The sequence below is a fragment of the Manis javanica genome, chromosome 8 (assembly GCF_040802235.1).
Source record: "Manis javanica isolate MJ-LG chromosome 8, MJ_LKY, whole genome shotgun sequence".
Lineage (NCBI taxonomy): Eukaryota > Metazoa > Chordata > Mammalia > Pholidota > Manidae > Manis > Manis javanica.
The window spans coordinates 13,166,189-13,193,690 of NC_133163.1; the positions used below are offsets into that span (position 1 = coordinate 13,166,189).

Sequence of the window (27,502 nt, forward strand, 5' to 3'; positions counted from 1 at the left end):
CCGAGTTCTGACAGCTGGCAAAGTGCCTGCCAGTCATGGCCTGGCAAGAACATCCATTTTGAGACCGGTTTACTGTGATGAAATCTGACATCACTGCACTCTCTCAGTCAGGGCGCTGAAATGGAATAAGTGACCTAATGTGAAGGGTCTGTAGAAACCCTCAAAACCAGGGAAATTCCTTGGCTCCCTTCTCTTCCTTTGGAGTGAGCTTTTAAGCAACAGTTCATTCTAGATACTTAAATGGATCTCAACATTTTAAGAATAAATTCATAGTTTAGAGACATGAAGGCACTCATGTGCTTTTATTTCCCTCAAATTGGAGTGTTTCATAGCATTTAGAATGTAATCCTTATAAGTTAATTTCCTTTTTTTGTTCCTTTCTATTGTGATTATCATCCAGCTTAACATTTTTTTCTGCTGTCATGGCAACAGTGGAAGTGATTGGTTGAGTAAAATTATGTGACTAAAAAAAGTATGAATGGTATAGGAGTCGCTGAGAATTATGTTTTTGCATCTGGGGACCTTTTTTCCTCATCCAGTATTTAAAATGTGTGCTCTCACTGGCAGACCCTTCTTCCCGCAGCCAGGCTCATCTGCAGCCCGGCCGCCCACCTCCGTCTGACGAGCAGGTCCCGGGCCCCCAGACGTTCCGTGGCCACTGTGGGTCCTTTGTTTACAAGCAGGATTCTTCACAGTTTGAGGAAGGGTTTGGTTCTGAATCGTAAGCTGTCTCCAGAAGTAAACTAGAAGCGGTTTGAGGAAAACTTGCATTTGCACCCAGTTAGTGAGGAACAAGCCCCGGTTGCTGGTTTTGCCTCATCATGCTGCCTCGCTTCGATTGCAGAGACTTCCCCCCGGCCTCCACCAGAGGGCCTCCGTCCTGCGCCGTCGGGGCAGTTGAATTTCCCCAGCCCTCCTTTTCTCTTTTAAGGCAGCCGAGGCCTTACGCTCTGACACTGGATCACTTTACTTGTGTTCAACATGATTTCTTTCCAATTTGAACCAGTTCCTAGGAGTATCTCCTTAGCTGTGGTCACTGGAATGCATAAAATTTGTAGTACGTATATAGTAAGTAGTTTACATATAAGTGATATAAAACATAGACCTGAGTTCCGTATTTGTATTCTGTTCTTTCTTCTGTAGCTGCCCTCAGTTTCAGAACTTACCTCTCTTCTGCCCAGAAAGATGACAGAATGTGGCAGAAAGCTTCCAGCTGCCTTTCTTACTAGCTTTGAACCGGAGCAAGCTGTTTCACTTCTGCGTCATAATGGACTAGATTTGTGTTGGCTCATTTATAGCTAGAAAATTTTGTGCTTCAGTAGCTGTATAAGTATCTCATTGGGCAAGGAGGGCACAGGAGACATTTTGAATGACAGTTCCTATCTTGTAGCCTTTCCTGGGTTGTAATATTTAGATTTGCTACCACTGCCTTTTCAAGGCCTAATTTCCTCCTGGGAAAACAGCCCCTTAAACCTGAGTCTCCAATTTTATTGCCTCAGTCCCACCCTTATTTCATACAGTTCAAAATGCTATTGCTTTTGCACATAGTAGGAGGTTAATCTGTGATTCTGGAATAAAATTAGATGACTGTGTTCATACCCATCCCTTTTTTAGTTGTAGTTATTTCCTTCCCCCCATGTTACTTAGGAGAATCAAGCTTCAGTCCAAAGCAAATATACTTTGTTGCCTGCAAACATGGATCCCGTAAAAACAAATGAAGGGGAAAGCAGAGTAGATTGCACGTCCCAGGGCTCATTACCTAATTTTTATTCACATCTCTGTTAGCTTTCCTTTAGCACTGCTTGGAGTGCTTGAGCACAAGCTTCTCTTTTTATGCTACCATAAAGCTTCTGATCTGATATCATCTGATATGTGTGGGTGAGAGGGATATGGGAGTGTTTATGTACCTCTGCCAATAAACTATTATCTTCAAGTTCTGGGGCTGTTCTTGTGAATGGGAGTCCTGGGATGTCATGTAGGTTTAAGATACAAATTAATAGCCCTTGTGAGTGCCTGTAACATACAGAACCCACATTCAGTTTGATTGAATATCTTTGCACAATTTAAAATGTCATCCAAGAGGAGAGCAAATACCTAGAGCATCTGCCATGGGCTGCAGAGGCTGGCTGACAGGTTCGCACCGGCTGACCTGCTCTGTGGCTTTTCGGAAAGACGAGATGTGTTCTAATGAGCAGTTTATAAATATCACCGAGTTATGTCATAGGTTGTGACAGCACTCAATGTAAAGGGACTGGCTGGGAAGTGTCCCCAGTTGAACAGGCCGAGCACAGCTTCCAGAGAGGACAACAGGGGGCCTGGATATATTGACCAGGAGGTTACTAAAGAATTGTTCGTCCCTTAATGAAATGTGCCATCAAGCATGTCTCTGTGAGGGCGGGGCAGTGAGATGAGGCGTGTTCTGATCACAGCCCCGCAGCTTCAGGGCCCAGCCAGCACGCTTTCACTTCCAAAAGGGGCCTTTGACGATTGGCTTCATTTCCTCAGGCAGGGCGGGAGGAGGAGGGTTGCCCAGATGGATTAGTGGGAAGTCATTTACGTTCTCAAAGATGCCGAGTGGTTGCTCCGTGGTGCCCCTCAGTTTTCATACCCTTTATCTTTGTCCTGCCTATGTAAATTGCCGGTTTACAAGAAGCCTTTACCCACATCACATGCAATGCCTTGTTCATACTCCTGTACCATTTTGCCATCCACCTTTTGAGGGAAAACATAGATTTCAGTACTGCTCCATAGAGGAGGAAAGCTACAGAGCCACTGATACACTCTTGCAAGATATTGTGCTTTTCTTTTGGCCTCAGAACTGATTTTCAAATTTCAATTTCCTTGAGGAAATTTGATCGTGGAAGCACAAAAGACCATCAAATCCTAGGTCAGATTTCTCAGACTTGGACAAAGATGGACAGATGTGCAGAATAATTATTTGCTTAAACTCTAGCCAACAGCTTTTATGTAGACAAAATGCATTGAAATATGTGTATAAAATATTTAATATTAATACACGCCAGATGGAAACCCTGTCAAATTCTGTGTGCACACAGGAACTTGACAAGAGGAGTTGGAAGATTTAGAGAGATCCTCAGAGCAGTAGAAACAAGAACGACTCAAAACCTCCGAATGGTAAGCGTGACTAATAATTGGATTGAAGCCCGCAGGGCACTTCATGTGTTTTCTCACTCTCTCCCTGTCACATACATATATGAGCTTCATTGAGATATAATTTACATACATACGGTTCACCCACTTAAAGCCAGTCATTTTTAGTACACTCACAGAATCATTCAACTGTCACTAATATTTAATTTCAGAATATTTTCATTACCCCAGAAAGAAACCCCAAGCCTGTTAGTAGTCAAGCCCCATTCTTCCCTTTCCCCTCATCCTCTGGCAACTGTTAGTTTATTTTTGACTCTATGAATTTGCCTATTTTGAACCTTTCGTATAAATGGAATTGTACAAGATGTGGTCTTTTGTGACTGGCTCCCTTCACTTAAGCTCCATTCATGTCATAACCTGTATGAGTATGTCTATCCTTTTTATTACCAAATGGTATTCCATCATACAGATGTAATGCATTTTATGCGTCCATTGTCAGTCAACAGACATTTGGATTGTTTCCACATTTTGACTGTTATGAATGATGCTGCTGTGAACCTTCTTATGCAAGTTTTTATGTGGGCAAATGTGTTCATTTTTCTTGGGCATATATACCCAGGAGTGGAATTGCTGGATCATATGGTAACTCAGTGTTTAACATTTGGAGGAATTGCCAGACTATATTTCAAAGCAGCTGCACCATTTTACATTCCCACCAGCAGTTACGAGGGTTCTGCTTTCTCCACATCCTCAGTACGTCTTACTGTCTATCATTTTAGTTATAGCCGTTCTAGTACATATGACGCATTTTGTCGTTTTGGTTTTGATTTGTATTCCTTGATAGCTAATGATCTTCATCATCTTTTCAGGTGCTCACGGGTAGTGCTGTCTCTTAAAACCTAAGAAATGCATTCTGTAAGGCGTAGAATGTAGGCCCTCCCAGATGCCAGTGTAGTGAAGGGGTCAGTTGTATACTAATGCTTCATACTAAAACCCAGATAGAGCAAAGCAGATCAGAGCCTGAGGAGCTCCTAGTTGTTTGAATAATTTTATTGGCTATAGAACTTAGATAAGAAATAACAGCTAATTAAATAAACTGGGTGATTAGCAGCTTGGCTCTCCTGTTGAGTTCTCTCTTCCTTTTAATCCTTTTATTTTCCTGACTGGGGAGTTCATTAGTTAGATCTCCATAGCTTGCCCTGCAGAGCCCGAGCCGTGGGTGACTGGGTGAAGGCCTGGTGCTTGCTAGAGGCTAAGCAATGCCACATGTCGCAACTGATGCCACAACCCCATGTGGGAGTCCCATTTCTTTTGTCTTTTGTCATCCATACTGTTGTCTATCCATTATGTAAATCATTCAAGTGCTACGGGATGTTCAGTTGGGCAAGGCTGAGAGACTCCTGTTGTGGGAAATGAGGCTGTATCCTCATTTTGGTGTTGCTAGAGTTCTAGATATGGACATACAGCTCACGGGGCCGGATGGGGGGGCCACAGGCTTTCCTCAGATTATGGGTGGGAAGACAAGGTGAGCAGCTTCACACGTACCCCCACCAAGAACTTACTTGGTCTCCAATATTTATTTTTATTTTGATGTGATATATGGGTGCCTTAAGACGTTCAAACAAAACATTTCAATTTGTAGACTTCTTTAAGGAAGAAAACCCTGAAAAAATAGAATAAAAATTATTGCCTATTATCTTTTCTCCCAAACTGACCTACTCTCAACAGTCCACAAAACTTGTCATTCTGAACAGCTTCTTTTAAGATTTGGAAAGACTGTTAAAATAACTGATTATATTGGCAGGTGTTCTTGTAATTATTTTTAAAGCACATTTAAAAAGCTGATCTTTGAAAATTGTTTAAATATGGAGAATTTGTTCATATTGTTGACTTTCAAAAATATATGTATTTCATTAAGGAATTAAATGGTTTCTTCCCATTAAAAGGCTCAGATGCATTGAATACACTGTGGCTATCTAGCTGATGCTTATTTCTACATTATTTTTCAGAATTAGAGAATATCTTTCATTACTGTCTAAGGTTTATGCTATTCAGATTAATATATTTTACCCCATAAAAAAATCCTGTAATGTAGGATTCTGAATAGAGGTATGTTAGGAAGGAAAAGAGTTTTCTTCAAATTTGTTTTTTCTTTTTCTGAGAAGTCCAGTAAAGAGGCTTCTAAAGAAGTCTGTGTAGACTAGACATTTTCAGCTACTGTGTAGTTAGTGTGAACATAAGGGGAGTCTCTTCCCATTTTATGCCACACTTGAGAGGTGAGCATACCTTTAGTCTTGGTTGATGATCCTTCAAGTGACCTAAGGTAAACTGTTTCTGATTCCTTGAATACATACCTGATTCCAAAGGTGTGCATCAGAATTATCTGAGGAACTTTGAACAAATACACATCACATGCCTGACCTCAGAAATGCCAGCTGGGTAGGTTTGGCACAGGACCTGAGAATCCTTTTTCCACAAGTGATTCTTTGCCCACCCTAGCTGAGAAGCACTTTGTAGGTCTTCTCCACTGGTACCTTGGTTTACACTGACCATCAGAAAACCTCTCCTGTTAATGCCATTCATAAAACAGTGTTTTCACCACCTAATAACTATATGGTTCTCTATAGATTAGCTGGTCGTTACAAATTTCTGATATTCTAATGAGATGGAAAAGTTGCTTTGTAAACTCCATCCTGTGTGAGATCATAGCAGAGAAGGATTTAAAGGTTTGCTTACAGAAGCCCCACTGCTAGATTAACACTCCAAAGACTTGAAAGCAGGTGTTCAAGCAAAACCTTGTGCATGGATGTTCACAGTGGCACTATTTACATTAGCCAAAGGATGGAAACAATCCAAATGCCTATCACCTGATGACTGGATAAACAAAATGTGGTATATCCGTACAGTGGAATATCCTTCAGCCACAAAAAGTGATGAAGTACTGACACATGCTACAACACAGGTGAACCTCAAAGCACTATTCTGAGTAAAAGAAGCCAGTCACAAAAAGGCCGTGTATTACATGAAATGTCCCAAACAGGCAAATCTGCAGCAGATTAGTTGTTCCCAGGATCTGGAAAGAGGGGTGTGGGAGTGACTACCTAAAAAGGTACAGGGCTTTCTTTTGGGGTGATGAAAACTGGAACTGGAGAGTGGTGAGGTTGCACAACTTTGTACATGTACTGAATACCTCTGGATCATACACTTGAAAATTATTAAAGTGGTGAATTTCATGTTGTGTCAATTTTACAATAAAAAATACATACAAAAAAGTGCATTTAAAGACCTAGTACATACATATAAGTTCAAGTCTTTCAGTCCCACTTCCCTCCTCTCCTTCCTTAAATTCTGAATTTGTTTGATAGTTACCAACAATTTTTAAGCAAGCTAAATAAAACCTAAGCATAAAAAGTAAAAGGCATGATAGATATTGGTGCTCTTGCTGGTAATTTCTCATCTTTAATCTCCTTTTCTGAACCTCATTTGAGCTTTTTAGTGAATACAACCAAACACCCATCCTAGTCAGTAGTGCACCGGTGAGGTGATACCTTTAAAATATGCAGTCACATTGAAGCCTCATTTTAAAAGTCTCTCTGGAAGGTTAGTACCCTGCAGGAAAATGAAATCTATCATGAGTTGTCTAGCAGTGGACAGGCAAACTATTTAGGGCAGAAGTTTTTACAACATCAGAATCTCTCCATGGCAGATATATCCAGAAAATGAAGTTCCTTGTTCATTTTTCTCCTTTAACATTTTTTTTTCTCAGCTATTGTCAGTGGAGGTTATTTTTGCCAGTTGAGACTTCCAGCAGAAGTCATTAGCTTATATGACTGCAGTGAGATCAAAATGAAACTATAATAGAAGGTTTAAGAAAACAGATTAGGAACTGTTTAGGTCCTGAAAATTGTGCTCTTAGGAGATCTTTACAGATGGCTCAGCTGGGGATGATAGGAGTGCATTTAATTTCACATTTTTATAGACATTTAAAGCTAGTGGGTCTTATTTGGGAACAATAAAGAAAATTTGCCTTTACTCAGTGGTTATCAGAAACCACTAAGCTAGTGATTTGGTTGCATTTAAGTTTCCTTGTGGTGCTTTAAGAGATCTCACATGGATGAAAGCCTAGTAAAGTTCTCTTCTGTAAGTTTATTAAAAAAGGCTCATTCTCAGGGAAGAATAGCACCCTTTGTCTGTGACTTCCAAAGAATGCTAGGACCTTGTGGAAAGTTGGTTGAAGTTTTATTTTGCCACCTCTGGCTGGTCCTGGGCTAGCCTGGCCTACCCTAGATGCAGTGCTTTTGTTTGCAGAGGGACTTTTTTGCTGCTGTTACTTCTCTTCTTTGTCACTAGAAGATTACTAGAAGGGTAAATTAACTGATATGCATAAGTCAACAAGATACTTCTTAGTACAATCTACGCCTCTCCCTCATACAGCATACACAGTACTGTTCTAAGGCAGGGGAGCTACAGAGAGCTTGGAAAGGCATAGAATCTGCATCTAACTTCAGAGGACAAGACCCAGATATTTCTGGGTTTCTACAGTGAGAAAAGAGATACCCATCCAGCTTGGAAACAGGTCTTTTTTGATCAGGTCCTCACCTTGCCTTCTGTGTTGTGCGAGACCAGTGGGAGCCTTTGGGAGGCTTGGGATACAGCGAGAACAGGGCACTCAGGTACTGAGTCCCACAGAGGGGCTATGTAGGACTGGCCTATGGGATTTCTAAGATGGAAGGCAGTCTCAAAATCTACACTGGACATCATCTTGACATCAGTAGAGAGAATTTTTTTTCAGGGATGACATCATCTAGGTTGAGTACTGGCTTTTTGCCAAGTTGGGGCTTTAACAGACCTCAGTAGGGAGGTGATGAAAATATTTGCAGTTCATCTATTATTTATAAGAGCTTTTGGAAAAGAGCTTAACTGTAAGCTTCACTTGTTTCAAATAGAAAACATGTTCATTGCACCAGAGGGCATGGACTTGTGTTTTCTTGAAGGTCATGAACTTGTTTTTTTTAACTTGCTCAAATATCTTAGTGTATCATATTTTCTTTTCTTTTTTGTCATCAACTGATATAATTTTCACCATAGAAGTAAACATTCTTAATTATGAGTCTTGGAAGAGTGCCCAGCACAAAGGGATGACTGAGAAATGTTCATTAAGTGAGTGAATGATTGATACCAAATAGATTCATGTCTATGCCTTTGCCCCTTTGTGTTCCCAGACAATAGCCAGGCAGTTGGCGGAGATCTTGTTGCGGGGTATGTGTGAGCAGAGCTACTGGAACCCTCTGGAGGATCCGCCGTGCCAGTCACCCCTGGACGATCCTCTCCGGAAAGGAGCAAACACAAAAACCTACACCCTCACTCGGAAAGCCCGCATCTACTCAGGAGAGAAGTATGGGAGTTGCTGTCCCCGTTTGTAGGTTAGGGGATGGGAGGGAAACTTCGGGAAAATTCAAGGATGAGTCAAAGTTCAAGGGCAGATGGTTCCCCTAAAGGAGAACCAGATGAAAAAGTCTCATTTACCAATTTAACAGTGATACCTTATTACTTTTCATAACTTCAGCAAATAACCTGTGTACTAGTGGACATTTTAAGTAGGAAAATTCTCTGATTTCAGTGCTTGGCTGCTGTTCTTCGCCATTACTATTGGTCTTTGGGATTCTCATTCCATTTATTGTAAGAACCCCAGCATGCTATAGGAATTGGTGACAAAACTACTAGTAAACCCAAGTTAACCTTTTTTCTTTTCTTCAGTAATTCCTTGATCCTTCCTTTTCTTCAGTAATTCTGTTTAAAATGTGTTCAAACTGAATTAGCAATAAGAGGGAGACTTAAATAATTGGCAAGTGATTAGAAGGTGATGTCTTTTTAGATTTTCTTAATTTCTTTAAGTTTTGAATTTGGGACTTGATCACCTTTGAGGAAAACTACCACAGTCTCAGCAAGGGTCTGCCCCAGGTCAGGTGAAGGGCGATGGAAGGAGGCCCTGAGAAGGGCTGGGAGGCAGGAGTTACTCTTGACCCAGACTGATCCCTCCTGTCGGAGCCCTGACTTCCCATCTTTGCCTGTTCCTACAAGATCGAGTCACGCTGGCTTTTCAGAGTCTCTCCACGAAGCCCCCTTAGAACATGTATGAATAAATTTGGAAACCCTCTTCTGTTGTTATCAAATGGAAAAATGGCTGAGAGACTGCAAGCTGCTGCTCCTGAGGCCCCAGAGAAGGCACCAATGGAGAGGGGGGTGACCAGACCCCACAAGTGTGATTTCTGGAAATGAGTGTTGTATTTTCAAAGGGGACAGTAGTTTTCAAGGCAGCTTCCCCTTAATTCTCTTAAGCTAATTGTGGCATTTCTCTCCCTTGTCTTCTTCTTTAGTTTGCATTTCTTGTATGGATTCAGGAGAGTGAGCATATTCTTAACTTTTCCCTTAATAGACAGGTACATTAGGTGCCAGGTATATTGAGGAACTCAAGTCTTGTTCCCTCTCCCAATCAGTTTGGACACACAGATGGACGATGTTTATTTGGGTGCTATTCAAGTGTGGATCACCCCTTGAGTGCAGAAAAGGTCACAGTCCTGGCCACTTCTCCTTTATTTCCTGAACCACTCAGACCTTGCCATTGTTTTAACATCAGCTTCCCAACTATACCAGCATTATGGAGGCAACATACACATCCAGAAAATGCAGTTACTAGTTAAAGGCAGCATTCCTATACAAGGACTGGTTACTGAGTCGCGCATTTCATTTCGCACAGATTCACACAATCTGTTAAGGTTTTTCTAAACTGTTTTCTTAGATATAATTCACATATTATACAATTCACTCATTTAAAGAGTACAATTCAGTGACTTTTAATATAGTCAAATAATTGTGCTCCATTACCACAATCAACTTCAGAACATTTTCATTACCTCCAAAATAAACCCAGTACCTCTTAGCAGTCACACCTGCCATTACCCAACCCCTTGCATTTTCATATGAATTTTAGGGTCAGTTTGCCCATTTCTGCAAAAACAACTGGGATTTTGATAGGAATTACTTTCAATCTGTAGGTCAATTTGAGGAGAAGTGCCATCTTAACAATATTAAGTCTTCTGATCCGTGAACACGGGATGTCTTTCCATTTATGTAGTTTAATTTCTTTCAATAGCAATTTGCAGTTTTCAGGGTGTAAGGTTTATACTTTTTTTTGTTAAGCTTTCCTAAGTTTTGTATGTGTATTCTTTTTGATGCTATTGTTTAAGTGGAATTATTTTCTTAATTTCATTTTTGGGTTGTTCATTGCAAGTATATAGAAATACAACTGATTTTCTACATTGATCTTGTATAGCACAATCTTGCTGAACTAGATCTTTAGTTATAATAGTGTATCAGATTCCTTAAGATTTCCTATATACAAGATCATGTCATCTGCACATAAAGACAGTTTTACTTTTTCCTTTCTAAACTCGATGCCTTTTATTCATTTTCTTCCCTAATTGCCCCAGCTAGAACCTCCAGTGCAATGTTGAATAGAAGCAGAAAGAATGGACATCCTTTTCTTATTCCTAATCTCAAGACAGGGAAGCATCCATTCTTTCACCGTTGAGTTAACTGTGATGTTAACTATGGGTTTTCATATATGCCCTTTATCAGGTTGAGGGAGGTCACTTCTAGCACTAGTTTGTTGAATATTTTTTATTGTGTTTGATTTTGTCAAGTGCTTTTCCTGCATCTATTGAGATGATCATGAAGGTTTTGTCCTTTATTCTGTTTATGTGATATATTACATTCATTGATTTTTGGATGTTAAGCCAACCGTGTATCCCTTGATAATTCCCACTAGGCCTTGGTGTACAGTCCTTCTTATTTATTGCTAAGTTTGATTTCCTAGTATTTGGTATGCAGATAGTCATAAAAAATATTGACTGGTATTTTTCTTTGATGTGTTTGTCTAGTTTACGTACTAGGGCAATACTGGCCTCATAAAATGACTTGAAGACTATTCCTTCCTCCTGTTGTTTGAGAGTGTGTGGAGAATTGGTATTAATTCTTCTTTAAATGTCTGGTAGAATTCATCAGTGAAGCCATCTGACTCTGGGATTTTCTTTGTAGGAAGGTTTTTTATTACTAATTCAATCCCTTTACTTGTTATAGGTCTATTAATTTATTCTATTTCTTCTTGAGTCCATTTTTGTTCTTCTTGTCTTTCTAGAAATTTGCCTGCTTCATCTAAGTCATCTAATTTGCTACCATACAGTTGTTCCTCTTATACTTTTTATTTCTGTAAGGTTGATAGTCCTATCCCCTCTTCTATTTTATTTTCATTTTGGTAATTTGAGTATTCTCTCTCTCTTTTTTGGGCCAGTCTAGCTAAAAACTTTGTCAAATATTGTTGATTTTTTCAAAGAATCAACTTTTGGTTGTGTGGGTTTTCTCCATTGTGTTTCTATTCCCTATTTCCTTAATGTTCCACAGTAGTCCTTATTCCTTCAGTTGTCACCACCAGCTTTGGGCTTTCCAGTTTTGTGTGTTCACAACCCTATTTATAATTTATTAGTAAAGAGAGAAAACCTGTTGGGGTTATACTTGTCTTGGAGTTTTCTTATTATCAAGGCTGAACCATAAAATCAATCAACTCAGGCAAAAGAAAAAAAATGTTCACCATTATCACATTATCACCAGCTCATTTTTTGCTTACTGGGGAGTGAAAAAGCAAATCTGTAGATAATGATCAAACCCCATTCAGGTGAACCCCAAACTCTCCCTTCTCCTCAGTCTCTTATGAGAAATATAAGTACAAAGCAAACTTTAGGGGATCCTTCCAGCTCCAGCAGATCACAAGGACCATTCAGAATAATTGGTCATAATAGAATATAACTGGAAAGTAAGCTCTCCCAGGAAGCCCCTCTCCCTGTCACTACAACCTGGAGATGAAGTGGAAACAAGGTGCTCATTCTATCCCCATCTCGAATTTTGAAAGGAAATAAAATGTTGACAATCCCAGATAGAAAAGAAGGGAGGGGTCCCATGCCATGGGCCCCCTTACTTCCTTTATTCTAGGTATTTCTGTGAAATATTTTACTGACTTTTGCATACTTACTTTTTATGCAAACTTTTTATTGACATATAGCATACATTAAGAAAAACAGACAAACCAGAAGTTCAAAACTTCGTACCAAGTGAACACTTCCATATAACTAGCATCCTGATCAAGAAATAAACATTGCCAGACCCAAGAAGCCATCTTTATACCCTTTCCCAAATACTACCCCCTACCCAAGGGTAACCCTATCCTGATTTCTATCACAATAATTATTCTGGCCTATTTTTGAAATTTATACAAATGGAATCATACATGAAGAACTACGTTCTGTTTAATTCTTTTGTCTAACATTTATGTGAGAAATTCACCCATGTTTTTGCGCGTAGTGATAGTGGTTTTTCACTGTTGCATAGTGGTCCACTTTATTAACATACTCCCATATATATTAGTCCATTCTACTCATAATAGACATTTGAGTTTCTCATTTGGGGCTAACTGGAATAGTATGGCTATGTGCATTCTTCTACATATTTCTTAGTGGACATATGTGTGCATATCATTGTATTCTTCCCTGTAAGAAGCATTTGAAGTGGCTTAGATAGTTAAATACATATTAGACTTCATCATTGGCACAAAGTAAAGAAAGAGATTAAAAACCACTATTGTGGCAGGAAATGGATAATGAAAAGTTGATTGAAAGCTGGGCATGCCAGACATAGTGCTAAACTCCTTGGCAGGCCTGGGAGGAGAAGCTGAGTATCATGGAGTACTTACATATGGGTCTGAACCTCCTGGTAGCCAATGCAGAGGTTATGGTAAGGATGGGGTGCTGTTTAAATACAAAGATAAGGGGTGTTGAAGGGTCAGGAAGACTACTTGATGGCAGAACGGAAGCTGTGTGAACGACCAGCTATACTCCAGTTGCTGCCCCTTCTCACCGCTAGGGTATGTGGTGCACCTTTGAGGCACCATGGAGAGGATCATGGAGGCCCTTGTGCAAGGTGATGTGCTGTGGGGATTCATCCAATCCACTCCACAGCATGGCTCAGGCGACTTGGGCTGATTTAACTGAAGGACCCTTCATTCTTTGTCATGAGGGGATTTTGACCTTTCTAGAATTGTACAGAGAGGCCTGCGTGAGACTCAAATTGGGCCGGCTGGATCCCTAATAATTAAGAGGCACTCTTAATGCTTAATTTAAATCCTTCCTTCCTCAGAAGCCTTGTCCTTCTGCACAAACCTGGGACTCTGCATGTTTAACGGAGTGGCTCAGGGCAGGGGTGGGACTGCAGCCACAGTTGGCTTTGTTTCTTCAGCAATTCTCTGGCTGGCGGTGGTCCAGGTGGTGTTTCTCCAGGAGTTCCCAGGAGTGCCACAGCCAGGCATGTTAAAATTATAAAGGCACCATCGCTTGGCCTTGGGGTCGATGTCATTATTTACAGGTCCACTTGCTCATGGTCTGTAGGTGCTCAAGGCTTTCCAAAGCACCTGGAATGCTTTGCCTCCGGGGTGGTGCTGTTGACCTTTAGATGTCCAGCTCGCCATGAGTTGCATAACAGCTAAAGAGGATGGAAAGATGCAATGCAGTTTGATAAAGTTGGATTAATTTCTTTTGTATGATCATTTCTATCACATACAGTGACATTTTTCACCTATCTGGGGGAAACTTTTTAAGAAAGGGCTATTATCTGGAAGCCTTGGCAAGATCATAATCACTATTTATAAATGAGAATCCTCACCCTTGTTCCCTTCCTCTTCTGTAGAATCAGATAATGGGTTGGTAAATTCATCCAAAGTAAGAAAATGAGCAATTTGCCTAAAGGTCAGCCAGTGAGTTAGTAATGTGGCTGGGATTAGAACGCGGCCTCCCGTTTTAGCCAGCACGTCGGCACTGCCCTCCTCCGCCAGCCCGCCAGTCCAGCCCTCGAAAGGCTCACCGCCGCCTGCTGATCCATTTTCTCCTTGTCTCTTTATATCCCCCCACTGGCCCTTCAATCCTCTTCCTCTGAGTCTAGGCCCTGGTTTCCAACGCCACAAGGCTGAGGGGCTGGGCACCTCTGTCTCCTGAGGCTCTTGGTCCCCAAGGGGAGAATGTCACAGAAAGAAGGCCCCATACCTTTGACCATCCACCCTGAGCTCCACACTTCCCAGAACAGGGCAGAAGAAGGAGTGGCCAGAAATGGGTCTAGAGAACTCATAATTATGGAGGGAGGGAGGGTGGGTATCGTTTTTCAGGCATGTCTCTGAAAACCACCCATTCTCCCTCCCCCATTCCCCACCTCTTCCTGCCGCCCTGAGAGCTGTGCAGTGCTCCCACGTGCCCATCTTGCTGCCTCGAAAAGAAGGGTAGAGGAGGTGGAATTAGAACAAGTTAATGCACTACTTGTTAACAGCTCTGGTTAAAATAGCTCCACCTAGCATTTAAGCAGGTTGGATGGCTCACATGGAATTTGGGGATTACCCGTAGACTGAATTGGCTGGTGTTAAGTCACAATTAGCATGGACTCTCTCTCTTTTTAATTAGTCTGGACAGTGCAGAATGGGCCAGCCATGAAAAAAAATGGTTAATGTTACTGCTTTACTGGTAAGGTCCCAATTGCATGTAAGCACAAGCTGGGATATCAGGAAATGATTGATGGATGAACACACACGGACAGACCCTCTTAATCCAAAGCCTCTAGGGTCTGTTTTCTGAATTTAAGGAGAAAGAAGTGTTCCATCATCCAAAAACCCAGATCACCTCAAACTACCTCTTTAAGGAAGTCACTGAAAATCCTAGAATCTTGCTACAGAATCAGGCCAGGCTTTTCATGAAATTTTAGCCCTTAAGAGTGAAAGGAACCATCTTCCAGGTGTTCCCTTATCTCTAGGAACGTCAGAGTCCTAAAAAGAGGACCAGGCACTGTGCTTTTTTGGTCTTGCTCCTCCTGGTCCTGTGGTGCAATACAAAAGTTGCCAGCACTTCAAAGAGAACAAGTATATATAATGATTTGGAAAGCTTTTTTTGGCCATTTTTTTTTTGGGAAATCATCCCATCTCTTAAATGATTGTAATGTTACTTCTGGGAAGATATAAATTTTTTCTTCATTTAGTCATCTCCGAGCCTTCCAGGAGTGTTTTTCAACCAAGTTCATTTCTATTGCATTCTCCTTCCCTTTCCATGAAGATGAGTCGAGTTTGGCCCAGTTGGTGGTAATTCTCACAGTTCTACACAAAGGATTCTAGAGTTTCAGAACAGGACAAAAAATGCTGCAAGTCCTTAAAAATTCTCAAAGCACACACAAAAAAATAGGTCCTAGAGAATGGATATTGGAGCTCTGTTTGGTTTTTATTCTCTAATTCTGAGCAACACTGAACTTAGAAGCTTTTCTTTTAATCCAAGATGTTAGAGTCCAGCCAAATTCCATAAAACAGGTTGAATATAAGACAGTTAGCCCTTGCATTCTACTCCATAATAAGATAAAGGGCAATATAAGAAATGCCAATTAGCAAATAAGAGGTAAGAAGAGTATTACTTAGTGAAATATGTGCAGTTTATACTTCCATAATGGGTTTAGGAGAAAGCTTATATTATTTAGATAATGTCAGTTTGTAGCAATCTAAATTTCTGCCTCTGTAATAGGCATATATGTTATTTGGGCTTTTAACTTTGTTTACAGCTTTAATCTGTTGCTTGCCTTTAAAATGCATAACTAAAATGTATATATTCCACAGATTACCATAGAAATAAGCAAATTAATTCATGTGTCCAAATTATGCTATATTTTTCATGGGTTCTGTATAAAAATCTAGAAGTTTTAGCATTCAGTTCTGCTCATAGTCATGTATTTAGTATTATTTTTAAATTGCCATATATCAACATTGATTTTCTGTACACAGCATTTTTTGTCCTCAAGAAAATACTGAAGAAGCCCTGTTGCTACTGCTGATTAGTGAATCAATGGTAAGTCGAATGTGTTTTTACATTTTTCTTTCTCCCATTCCTATAGTCCCTTTTTTACTATTGCAACTCCATCAGTAAAGCGACTCCTCTTCTTGAGAGGCGAGTACTTTGTAGAGGGTACCTGGGTGGGAAAAAACAGTAGAGATTTAGAAAGAGGGGTGTTTCTTAATTATTGGACTGGCTGGTAGTGTTTCATCCGTCTGGAGCATGGAGCCTCTCTTCCCTTAGCAATTAGCAGGCATCTGAGTTCATTCATTTATCCACCAAGTGGTGACTGAACACTAACACAATAGTGCATAATGACTAAGTAATCCAGCGAAAATGACCACCAAAGGAACCTTAAAAGGGAAAGGAGCCCCCAAAGGGGGGCTTTCTGAGCCTTCTCCATTTGCTGGGTGGGAGGGAGAATTCGGGGATGAATCACTTGTCGGACATGGGAACCTCTGTTTTTTATGACAGGTGCCTGATGAAATTGCCTGGTCCACTTACACAGGTCCTCTCCCTAAGCTCCCACCTGTCCCCGGACGTTACAAAGTCCCAAGCCTGTTGGGTCACAGAACTTGCTACTATTACCTGGCTCTGCTGTTGGGAGGGAACTTCTGCTAGACCATCAGATTCCTTTGAGATGTTTTCTTAGTGTTTGGCCAGGATATCAAATTTTAGGTCTGGAGTTTCATTGCTACCATTTATTGGGTTTCTCCTCTGCATGTCACTAAGCATGACAGCCCTGGTTTGAAACTTTTGGGAGTAATGTATGTTGTAGTAGTTAGTGCCTTGGCAAGTGAAGGTGTATGCTGAGTGCCTGAGCAGAATGGCAAGCTTCCGGAACCTGAAAGGACCGAGAGGGCCTCACCTCCAGTCACTCATTTTACAGATGAGGAACCTGAGGCCCAAAGCAGGCAAAACAAGAGATATCCGACAGCGGCGTGGGGCTTCTTCTGACAGATCACACTGCTCCTGCCCTGCCTCCCACCAGGCAGGCAGGGGGAGACAGGAGGGGGAGGAGGAGTCACAACGAAAGCAAGACACGGTGTTTCCCTTCTCCCCCAAGCATATAACTTAAACGAAGGTGTGAAGTACACTCAGGGGGTAACGACAGACACGGAGCAGGAGAAGGAATGTGCATGTGCTAAGTGAAGTGGCCACCACAAGGGGCTTGGGACAGTCAATCAGGGCAGCTTTCTTGCCTGAAGTCAAAGCTTTCTGTTTTCTTGTTCTGCGAAATGGCCCGGAGATGTTCACAGCTGCAAGACTACTTGAATTACCACTTCTTTTTATCTGGAAGCTCTTTGACATCATTGGCCTTACTTCCTCTGAGGGAAACAGGTTGCCCCCTTGACTGTTAGCTGGTAGCCTAGGACGGTGTCACTGACATTCTCTCCCCTGCCTTGGCACAGTCAGGGAGGCACATGTGTGAATGGGCTGGCACCTGGTGGCACCCCGAAACTGGTTTTCAGGTGAGCAGGTCTCAGTGTGGCTTCGTCGTCCGTTGTTTGGTCCGGGACAGCTCGTGTGCGCCCCTGCCTAACGTTCCCTCCTTCCCAGTTGGACTCTTCACAGCTGGGCAGCTACTTTCCTTTGGGCAAACTTGGGTTGGTTATGCTGTAAAAATTCTGAAAGAGTAATGCCACACATTTTAGGTTTCCTGGACAATTCTGACTGAAAATGTTACGTTCCATTGTCAGGCCACGTGTTCCAGTTAGGAATTTGGAAAACATGGCCATGTCTTTACGGTGCTTGCTCTAAGTATAGATATCTCGGGAATGATGTCTTCCATTCCTGCTCCTTAGCTGAAGTGATAGGAACTAATAATACCCAAAGTTGAGATCCCTTTGAGATAGATGTGGCTCTGTGGTATTTAATTCTTGCAGAATCTCTTCAGAGGATGGTGAAATCCAATGACATCATATGTAATTGTAAATATGAAGTAAATGTGAAAGTTTAAGTTTCCAACCAAAATGAGTATGTTCTCCCTGTAAATCATTCCTCAATTATCTAGGTAGAAATCTAAATTAAGTTGTCTTTTGAAGCCTTTTTTCATGTCCCTTGACTCTTTGATTTTTCAGCTTTTAGACAGAAAATGAATGCACTCAATTTCAGAACCTAATGAAAATCGCTCTGTTTTTTGGTGTCTGACAGAAACATTCTTTGTTGGTTCTGACTTTAATTGAGAAGCATAAATTTGTCCAGTCTCCCCACCTACACAAAGTTATGTGGAACCTGGTGCTTTCTCACCTCAGATCAAGCTGGTTTTCGCCAGGAGAAAGGAGCTATCAGGATGATACTGCACAGCTACCACTGAGACAGTATTCTGGGATCGGATCTTTATTATTTGTGGATCTGTTTGAGGTTGTATATAGTACCTTTTTAGTCAAAAGACACCAACAGACTTTCTCTAAAAATTAAAGAAAAGTGCATTTGGCATAACCTGAAAATCTCTCTGAAATGGTTATATTTTGTTCTCTTCCAGGCATTGGTCTCAATATGGAACATATATATAGCAAATATATAAAATGAGACCACGTTTACAGCAGGCCCTGTTTCCCTCAGAGCTTCCTGGCTCAAAAGGCACCCCTAACAAGAAAAACTTAGAATGAAATCTTCAAAAGCAGGCTCGCTTCCATAAGAGATGACTCACTTTGTAGGAAGTGGCCTGTCTTATATATTCTTATTTGTCTTTGACATTTAAGAGCAAGGAGATTTTAAGTGAGTAAGTACTGATGGGTGACTTAAAGTAAATGCCTTGGACTCACACAGAAAAAGACAACATTTGTCTCATTAGTGAGAGAGAAGGTGTGTGCATGGCCTTTCTGAATGTCGGGCAAGAATGTCCACGTCACTCTGCCAGGACAAGTGACCCCAGTATCTCATGTCCCACTTGCACAGTGAAAACTGAGGGGCCCTTTCTGTGCTCGTAGGGATGGGTAGTTCTGGACACTTCTGTTAATTAACAGGGACAAAAAGGACAGATAAAATTTAACTTCTTTGATTCTGAATTCTGTAGTAGGGAGAAAAAGAAAATGAGCTAGTAGTTAGAGTCCCTAATACATATGGTATGTCTGGAGGACTCTGTTGAAAAACTAAATTTCAAAAGCGATGAACCCAAGTTGCTGTAAGGAGCATTTGACTTCTAGATAGATGAGATTAATAAGCTTGAATGTGCCTTCTGTATTTCTGTGCTAAGCAGTGGAGATGTGAAATAGGCAAGGTGTTCCCTTGAGGTAGTATCTGTTAAAACAAAAATCTGTTTGCTGCTTGCTTTCTGTTATTTGTTTTGTGCTTCCCTAAGCAAGATTGAATAGCTCTATAGGACTGATGGTGCCTCATTTCACCATTTGATGATGGGAAGTGTGGGGCTGGGAATTTTCTCCTACTTTTTAACATAGAGCAGAAGCAGGGCCTCACTTGGATTATTCTGCTGACCCAGAGCACAGCTGTGTCTGCAGCAAGGCTGCCTGTGAACCTGAGCCCAGGAGAAATCACAGTGCTTGTGCTGGCTTCTAAAGTTCCCTCCAAATGCCTGCTGACAGAATTAGTGCCCTCTAGGATCACACCTCCAGGCCTCCAGTGTTTGGGTAACACCACATATCATGGGCTGTGGTGCTCTGAGGAGTTTCAGGCAGCCACTCAAGGTGACAAGCCTCTTACTCATTCCTGCCCTTGTCTCCAGACCCTCTGCAAGCTGGTAGGGGTAGGGTTGCCTAATGGCTTCTCTGCACAGTGAGACCTGTGTGCACAGGCTGGCTTACCATGTGCTTCTCTCTTCCATGTTGTTTCAGGCCAACCGGGATGCTGTGCTGAGCAGGATACCTGAGCATAAGAGCGACCGCCTCATCAGTTTGCAGAGTGCATCTGTGGTCTATGATTTACTGACTATTGCTCTTGGAAGAAGAGGCCAGTATGAGATGCTGTCAGAGGTATAGCCGTAGAGTCTGGTTGCTTCCAGGCAGAGGGTGGTGCTGGTGGTGTAAGCACTGGGTAGAGCTATGGCCCTGTCCTGGCCTTCCCCACCTCCTGTCTCAACTGTGGGTCCACCGCTTGACTTTGCTTTCCTCCTGTCAGTGGGAACTGAGCTAAATGATTAGGTGGTGGATTCAGTGGTGATCACTTCCTACCAGTGGTCCGTAAACCCACTGGCTCTGAGTCTATGTGTGAGGAAGGCAAGCATTTCTCAAGCAGTTTCTCTTTCAGTGTAATTTCCATCATAACTCAAATCTCCCATCTCTGAAACTAATTTCCTTATAAACCAGGTTTTATTTATCAATGTGTAACTCCTGGTGAAATGACAACTTCAGGCACCATGTACTGTCAGGTGAGCTGGCACAGGCTTGCATGTAAACTCTGCCTTCATTTAGAGGCTTTGGCTGGTTCAGAAGGGACCCTAGTTGATTGTATATCTTTTGGGAGGTCTGTCATCTCATTCTCTTGGTTTCTAGGATGGAAGCTTGACTTTTCTACAGAGTCAGAAGAAGTTGATTAATCTTGGGTTATGGTTTTGCATTATTGAATTGCTGCCCAGAATACCAAATTCCACCGTGGTGAGGGCTAAATAAGTAACTAGATCATTTTATCTTTCCTTTAGTGGAGTAAAAAGGAAGAAAGAAAACAACTCACTTTGTTAAAATGAACTTTTCCATGATATTTATCTTTTTCCTTCTAAATTTACACACATTGCAACAGCCTCTGGGCATGAGGACAGGGAATGAAATACAGTAACAGATTGGCTGAAATCAGATAAGCTCCCGACTCACCCTCAAGCCTCGAGCCTGCCCACCGCCGCATCAGGCAGGAGCCTTGGAGAACAGATGAGCCTGCATGGCTTGGATCTTTTTTTAGTCTTTGGTTTGGTGACTGTACAGGGCAATGGTTACTCAGTCTTCCAAAAAAGGCCCTGGCAACCCAGCTAGGTGAAGCAGTGTGTCCAGAAGTTCCTGTCACACATGGTACACCTCTTGGGATGCTGGCCAGGCTTGGAATTGGCCCAGATGTCATACTGCCACAGGTGCTTTGATTTCCTGGGACCCTCTCCTCTGGGCCAGCTCAGTACCTGTCTCCTGCAGCCGCCATGCAGCCTATCTGCGGAGATGGTGTCACCCAGCTCACAGCTGAGTTCTTTTAAGGCAAACTTCTTTCCTCCAGACAAACCACTCAGTATCTCCTTCAGTCCGAGGTTGAGTTTGAGTGTAGTTCGCAAGTCTGCTTTCATTCCATCACACAGCCGTGTAGCTTTTCCTGAGCTTGAAATTCACGTACATCCAAAACAGGTGTGAGGAGCTCGAGGTGGCTGGCTTGGTTGACAGGCTGGGTGGCCCCTGCTCACAGACTTCTTGTCATGCCATGAATGACTCTAGGGAGGTGGCTGTCACCCTCCAGCATTCCTTCCCAAGCTGGCAGCTCCCTGGAATGTGCCTCCTCCTAGCACAGAATGCTGGGACCTTGTTTTCACCCGACATTCACCTTGATATCACATGTAGCTTCCATCTGTGGTGATGACCAGATGACCAGTAGTCCATTGTGGTTGGAGACTTTGCAGTTTGGGATTTCATTGCACCAGTCATGTTTGAAATGATGGAGGCAATGCCAGACGTTGCCTCAAAGTTGCTGGAGTAGAAGGGTGGGAGGAGAAAAGGAAATGTATCCCTGTATATCTCTTGGAGCTCTTTGGATTTTGTCCCATATCTGTGTTTTATCTATTAAAAATATAAATTGGTTGATAAAATATATAAAATGGAGGACATCCATTTCTTGAACAGACATATGTGCAGCCCCCTGTATGTGTCAGGGGCTGTGATCAAGGCCAGGGATACTGCCACGAATGTGGCACGGTGCCGACCAGTGTGTGGCTCCCAGTCTAGAGGGAGGCAGCCAAGCAGCAGGCAGCTGCTGTCTGGTGTGGCTGATGCTGCGGAGGGCTCCATGCAGGGTCTGCAGCCAGTAATAAAGGACTTGAATACTTGGCTTCAGCCTTTCTTGCTCTTTCTACTTAGTTTTGCAGTTAGCATGTCCCCCAGCAAATGTTTGATGGCTGTGTTATCTCACATCTTCTATCCAAAACAGGAGGCATCGGAGGAGAAAGGCGAAGGCCCACGGCATCTCAAGGCAGCCACCGCCGCCTTTGGGTCACTCTCCCACTGAGGACGGGCTCGGTCCACCCGTGGCTGAGCGCAGACCCCCTCCCCTCTGTCTCAAGCCACATCTTGCTTAGACGGTCCTGCTTCTCTAAATGCTGCCGTTTTCTTTTTCTTTGCTTCTCATCTGCCCTTCCATTTTCTCAGGACTTTAGGTTAAAAGGCTAACTGGGTTATTTTTTAATTGAGGTAAATTCATATAACATAATGGAATCATTTTAAAGTGCACCATTCAGTGGCAATTAGTACGTTCAGTGTCATCCAACCATCACCTCTAATTCCAAAACATTTTCATCGCCCTGTAAGGAAACCCATCCCTTTTAAGCAGTCCCTGTCAACCACTTATATGCTTTCTGACTCTGTGGATTTACCTATTTGGGGTATTTCACATAAATGGAATCATCGAATATGTGACCTTTTGTGTCTGGCTTCCTAGCACGTTTTCAGGGTTATCCACGCCGTCAGGTGAATCAGCGCTTCATTCCCCTGCTGGCTGAAGAGCATGGTAGGAACCCACCACCCTTGTTTATCCAGGCGTCAGCTGACGGGCATTGGCTGTGGTCGTTAGTGGGACATGAGTGGATTTTAAACTTCCTGTATTGCTTCTTTGGGCCACACAAATGTCAGTGCCCATCCTCGTTAGCATTTATTTAGGGGGCAGTATTATACTTTCCTGTCTTCATCCCCTGCTGCACCACCAGAGTGAGCCTTCTGAAACACAGGGATGGGCATGCCACCCTTCTGTTCCAAAGCCTCTGACAGCACTTCCCCTCCCCGCTTCTCTTTTCTCTCTTTTGTTTTGTTTTCCTTTTCCTCCTAAAGAAATTGACTCCATTGTTCGTCTTTCTGCCATATGCACTGTCCTTGAATAATCAAACAATACATACAAATATGGAAAAGAAAACAAATCACTTAGAATCCTGCCCCCACTGAGATAGTTCACTACCCACTGAGGTGCAAGAGCACCAGGCCTGAGGGTCCAGGAACCGAGGGCTTTCTCACTCAGGATAGGGGTGTGCAGGAGAGGACACTGGATGGGGAGCATGGGGCCAGACTGTCAGCCCTGACGTCACGGTGCAGACTGCTGGGCCCCTCGCCGATGTGGTCCAGCTGCACCCCCTTGGGCTGGTCTGTGAGCCGGTTTTCTTTGTCTCGGCAATGCTGCACAGATCTCCCTTTACATGAGGCAGAGCCTCTGCTTAGCAGAAGAGCCAACAACCAGCCGGCTGTGGTGAGAAAAGAGGCCTCACCTCCCTCCCACCCTGTCCTCATATGTCCCTTCCTTCTCCTGGCTGCAACCAGCACCCGCCCTCCACATTAGGGCCCCGCTTTCCTTCTTGGGCTCAGCGACTCAGGCGACTTGGCCCCTCAGCACTCCTGCAGCTACAGGGGTGGGGGTCAGGGGGCTCTGCTGAGATTCCCGACCCTGTGGCTCATCTTCTCTCCTGACACTGACACCTTTGGGTGTGTTGTTCCGCACTGTGCAGGCCCAGCCTTTTAAGAACTGTGCTTTCGGCGGTAGCAGAGCCACTTTTGCAAGAAAATTGTCTCTCTCCTCAGCTGAGTTTATTCAAGATGCAAGGCTCCTCTCCCAACTCAAAGTCGGCTGCCTTTGTGTGCGCCCGCATAAAGCTTTTCTTTTTCTGAGGGCGCCATTCAGCCGGGTACAGGCAGGGAGCCTTGGGCAAAGGCATTACAAACCAAGGGTCTATCAAGCTCATTCTAACAGGTTTCAGTACAGGCACAGTGTTCACCGTATCTCCCGTGCTGTGAGTTTTCATGGTTTTTAGACTAACTGTGAGCCCTGCTGGAGGTTTGTGTAGGAAGGAACCCTTCTTTTTTTTTCCCCTTCAATTTAAACAGCAGCACTAGTTGGCATGACAACCCGCGCTATTAAAAGTAAAGCAACAAGCCCTGCTTCCTCTGCTTTCTAGAACGAACCCAAGCTGCTAGGGAGGTTTGTTTCTTGAATTTGACTATTAATGGCTCCATTTTGACAGCATGTTATAGGGTCCTTTTGGAACGGGGTATGTGTCCCCTCTGCATAGGCATGGCAGCTTTAAAGACAGAAGTGATATTTTTATCTTTCTTGTTTAACTCATATTCATTTGTTTATGGTAAATCTCAACAACATTATACTTCTGTGGGTAGCATTGTCTGGCTAGTGCTTGTACCAAAGGGACCTCTACACATCCCTAACCCAAATGCTGACTTAATCAGGGAGCATGTGAAAAACACTTGAACATCTAAGTCTGCCTAACACCATTTGCTAGTTTATATTAGTGTTTGGGATTTCATGCTGCCTCACTGGTACTGCAGAAGCCCAGCCCTGACCCCGGGCCAAGGTCTAGAAGGCATCGGTGTGTCCTGACTAATGGAGCCACCGACTGCTGAGGGATCAGGGCAGAGCATTTAGTTCATGGTAGGTGTCCAATAAAAACTTGCTGAATAAATCAATACTTCAGAGCTAATGTGCATTCTCATACTGCTCCCTGTTCTGTTTTTTAAGGTAAACTGTCTCCGGATGTGCAATGAATGTGTCCTCCCTAGGTAGACCCAAAGGTTAAAGGTCATTTAGTTTGGGGAATAGGCAGCAGAGGAGGCGGTGGGCCCACTATGAGCAGAGCACGGGCTCAGATCCAAACTCTGCTGCAGTTTGGGGGTCAGCCCAGTAGGGACCAGCTATGTCATTTTTGCATGACAGGCCTGCCCCAAAGAGTCTCAGCTACTGACATGGCCACTGGAACCTACATTCCCACCATTATGGAAGTGTTTTTTGAATTAACCATCATTACTTTCTTCTTACAACCATTAATGAACTTTTATACCATTTTAACCTTTTTTAAGTATACAGCTCTGTGGCATTGACTACATTCACAATGTTGTGTTATCATCATGACCATTTCCAAATTTTCCATCACCCCAAACAGAAACATTTACCCATTAAGCAATATCTCCTTATTCCCTCTTCAGTCCCAGAAGTGGCTAATCTCTGATCCACCTTCTGTCTCCAAGAATTTGCATATTCCAGATACATCATTAAATGGAATCATTCAATAATTGTTATTTGTATCTGGCTAATTTCATCTAGCCTAGTCTTTTTAAGGTCCAGCCATGTTGTGATAATACATCTGATAGCATTAATTGGACTTCGCATATGCCTGTTTGGCTCAGTGATACTCTATCGTGTATATATATATATATGCCACATTTTGTTTCTTCATCTATTGATGGACATGTGAATTGTTTCCCCCTTTTGTGAATAATGCTGCAGTGAACATGGGCATACACCTATCTGAATTCCTGTTTTCTGTTCCTTTTTTGTGTCTCTATCCAAGAGTGGAATTTCTGGGTCATATGGTAATTCTATGTTTAACTTTTTGAAGAACCACCAAACCTTTTTTCACAGCAGCTGCGCCATTTTACATTCCGAGCAGCAAGGCACAAGGGTTCTTCTTCACCAGCACTTGGTATTTTTGTTTTATTATAACCATCCTAGTAGGTGTGAAATGGTTTGTAGGTTTGATTTGCACTTCCCTGATGGCTAATGATGTTGAACATTTTTTCATGTGCTTATTGGTATTTTGTATCTTGTTTGGAGAAATATCTATTCAAGACCTTTGCCCATTTTTAAATTGAGTTGTCTGTCTTTTTGTTGTTGAGTTATAGGAGTTCTTTATTTATTGTGGATAATAAACCCTGAACAGATAGATGACTTGTAAATATTTTCTCCAATTCCATAGGATGTTTTTAAATTTTCTGATAATGTCCTTTGATACACAAAAGTTTTTACTTCTGATGAAGTCTAGCATATTGATTTTTTCTTTTTTCACTCATGCTTTTGGTGTCATATCTAAGAATCCATTGCCAAATCCAATGTCATAAATATTACTCTTATGTTTTCCCATAAGAATTTTATGATTTTCACTCTTATATTTAGGTTGTTGATCCATTTTGAGTTAAGTTTTGTATGTGGGTCCAACTTCACCCCTTTGCATGTGGAAATCCATTTGCCTAATAACATTTGTTGAGAGACTGTTCTTTCCCCATTGAATGAACTTGTCTCTCCTGTCAAAAATCAGTTGGCCATAGATGTGTGGGTTTATTTCTGGGATCTCAGTTCTATTCCATTGGTCTATATGTTTGTTCTTATGCCAGTGTCACACTGTTTTAATTACTGTACCTTTGTTATAAGCTTTGAAATCGAGAAGTGTGAGTCTTCCAACTTTACTCTTTTTCAAGACTGTTTTGCCTATTCAGGGTCTCTTGCAATTCCACAGGAATTTTAGGATTGGCTTTTCCACTTCTACAAAAACAACTGTTGGAATTTTTAGAGAGATCACATTGACTCTGTAGGGAACTTTGGATAATGTTGCCATTTTAACAATACCTTGTGTTTTGATAGCAGATCTGAGTTTGAGTGTCAATTCTGTTACTTTACATGCCCAGAATGAACTTGAGCAGATTTCTTTACCTGTCTAAACCTGTCCCGTTATGTGGAAAATGCAGATAATAATAATAGGACCTGCCTCCAAGGGTTATTGTGAGGTAGTGATTAGAGAGAGTTTATGCAAAGTGCACGCTACTGTTCTTCTTGGTGGTGTTGGTAATCTGCTTTCTAATGTAAAAGTCGCCTCTGTAATAATGCTGGCAAATGATCCTTGACCCTTAGTTGGGTCTTTCTTTGTATAGTATGAAACTCAGCCTTGGAGTCAGGCATATCTGGGTTCAAATCCTGGCTCTGTCCTTCCCTAGCTGTGTGACTTTGGGAAAGATACTTAACCACTGTGGGCCTCTACTTAAGTTATTGTTGGGAAGCTCAGCAAGATACTAGTTGTAAGAAGGCCAGCACAGCTCTTGGTTTGTAATACATACTGTTCCATTCCTCTCTGGTTATCAGAAAGGATTGATCTAAAATTTGTCTCCTTGCATCTTTCACCTGCTCTTTCTTCTTGTAACAGCAGGGCAGGTCCAGTCCTGCCTCACTGACAGAACATCAAATGTTTGAAGGCAGCTGTTACCTTGTCTTCTTTCCTCCAGCATGAAGTGTTTGGGGGTTGGTAAACTTTGCCATAAGGACCAGGTACTGTATATTTTAGGCTTTGAGGAACTTTTGGCAAAATTAAGGATATTGTATAGTTATAACAGTAGAGGAAACAAATTCCACAAAATTTTTATTGATTAAATTAAAAGTATAATAGTACAACTTTTTGTAATACAGGTCTATTAACCAGAAGAAAGGGATTGCTTTGTGGGGGTGGGGGAATGACATTTCACTTAATTGGGTTCAAA

At 42.2% G+C, this 27,502-nt stretch overlaps 1 protein-coding gene across 9 annotated transcripts in view; it reads left to right on the forward strand.

Moving 5' to 3' along the window:
* Positions 1 to 27,502, forward strand: part of TTC7B (tetratricopeptide repeat domain 7B) — a 227,149-nt gene that overhangs the window by 89,510 nt on the left and 110,137 nt on the right. For all 9 annotated transcript variants that reach the window (XM_073241981.1, XM_036991605.2, XM_073241983.1 and 6 more), the window contains 4 exons: positions 3,057 to 3,135; positions 8,334 to 8,506; positions 16,019 to 16,082; positions 19,862 to 19,999. In XM_073241981.1, the coding sequence (XP_073098082.1) occupies positions 3,057 to 3,135; positions 8,334 to 8,506; positions 16,019 to 16,082; positions 19,862 to 19,999 (454 nt within the window). The remainder of the gene's footprint in view (positions 1 to 3,056; positions 3,136 to 8,333; positions 8,507 to 16,018; positions 16,083 to 19,861; positions 20,000 to 27,502) is intronic.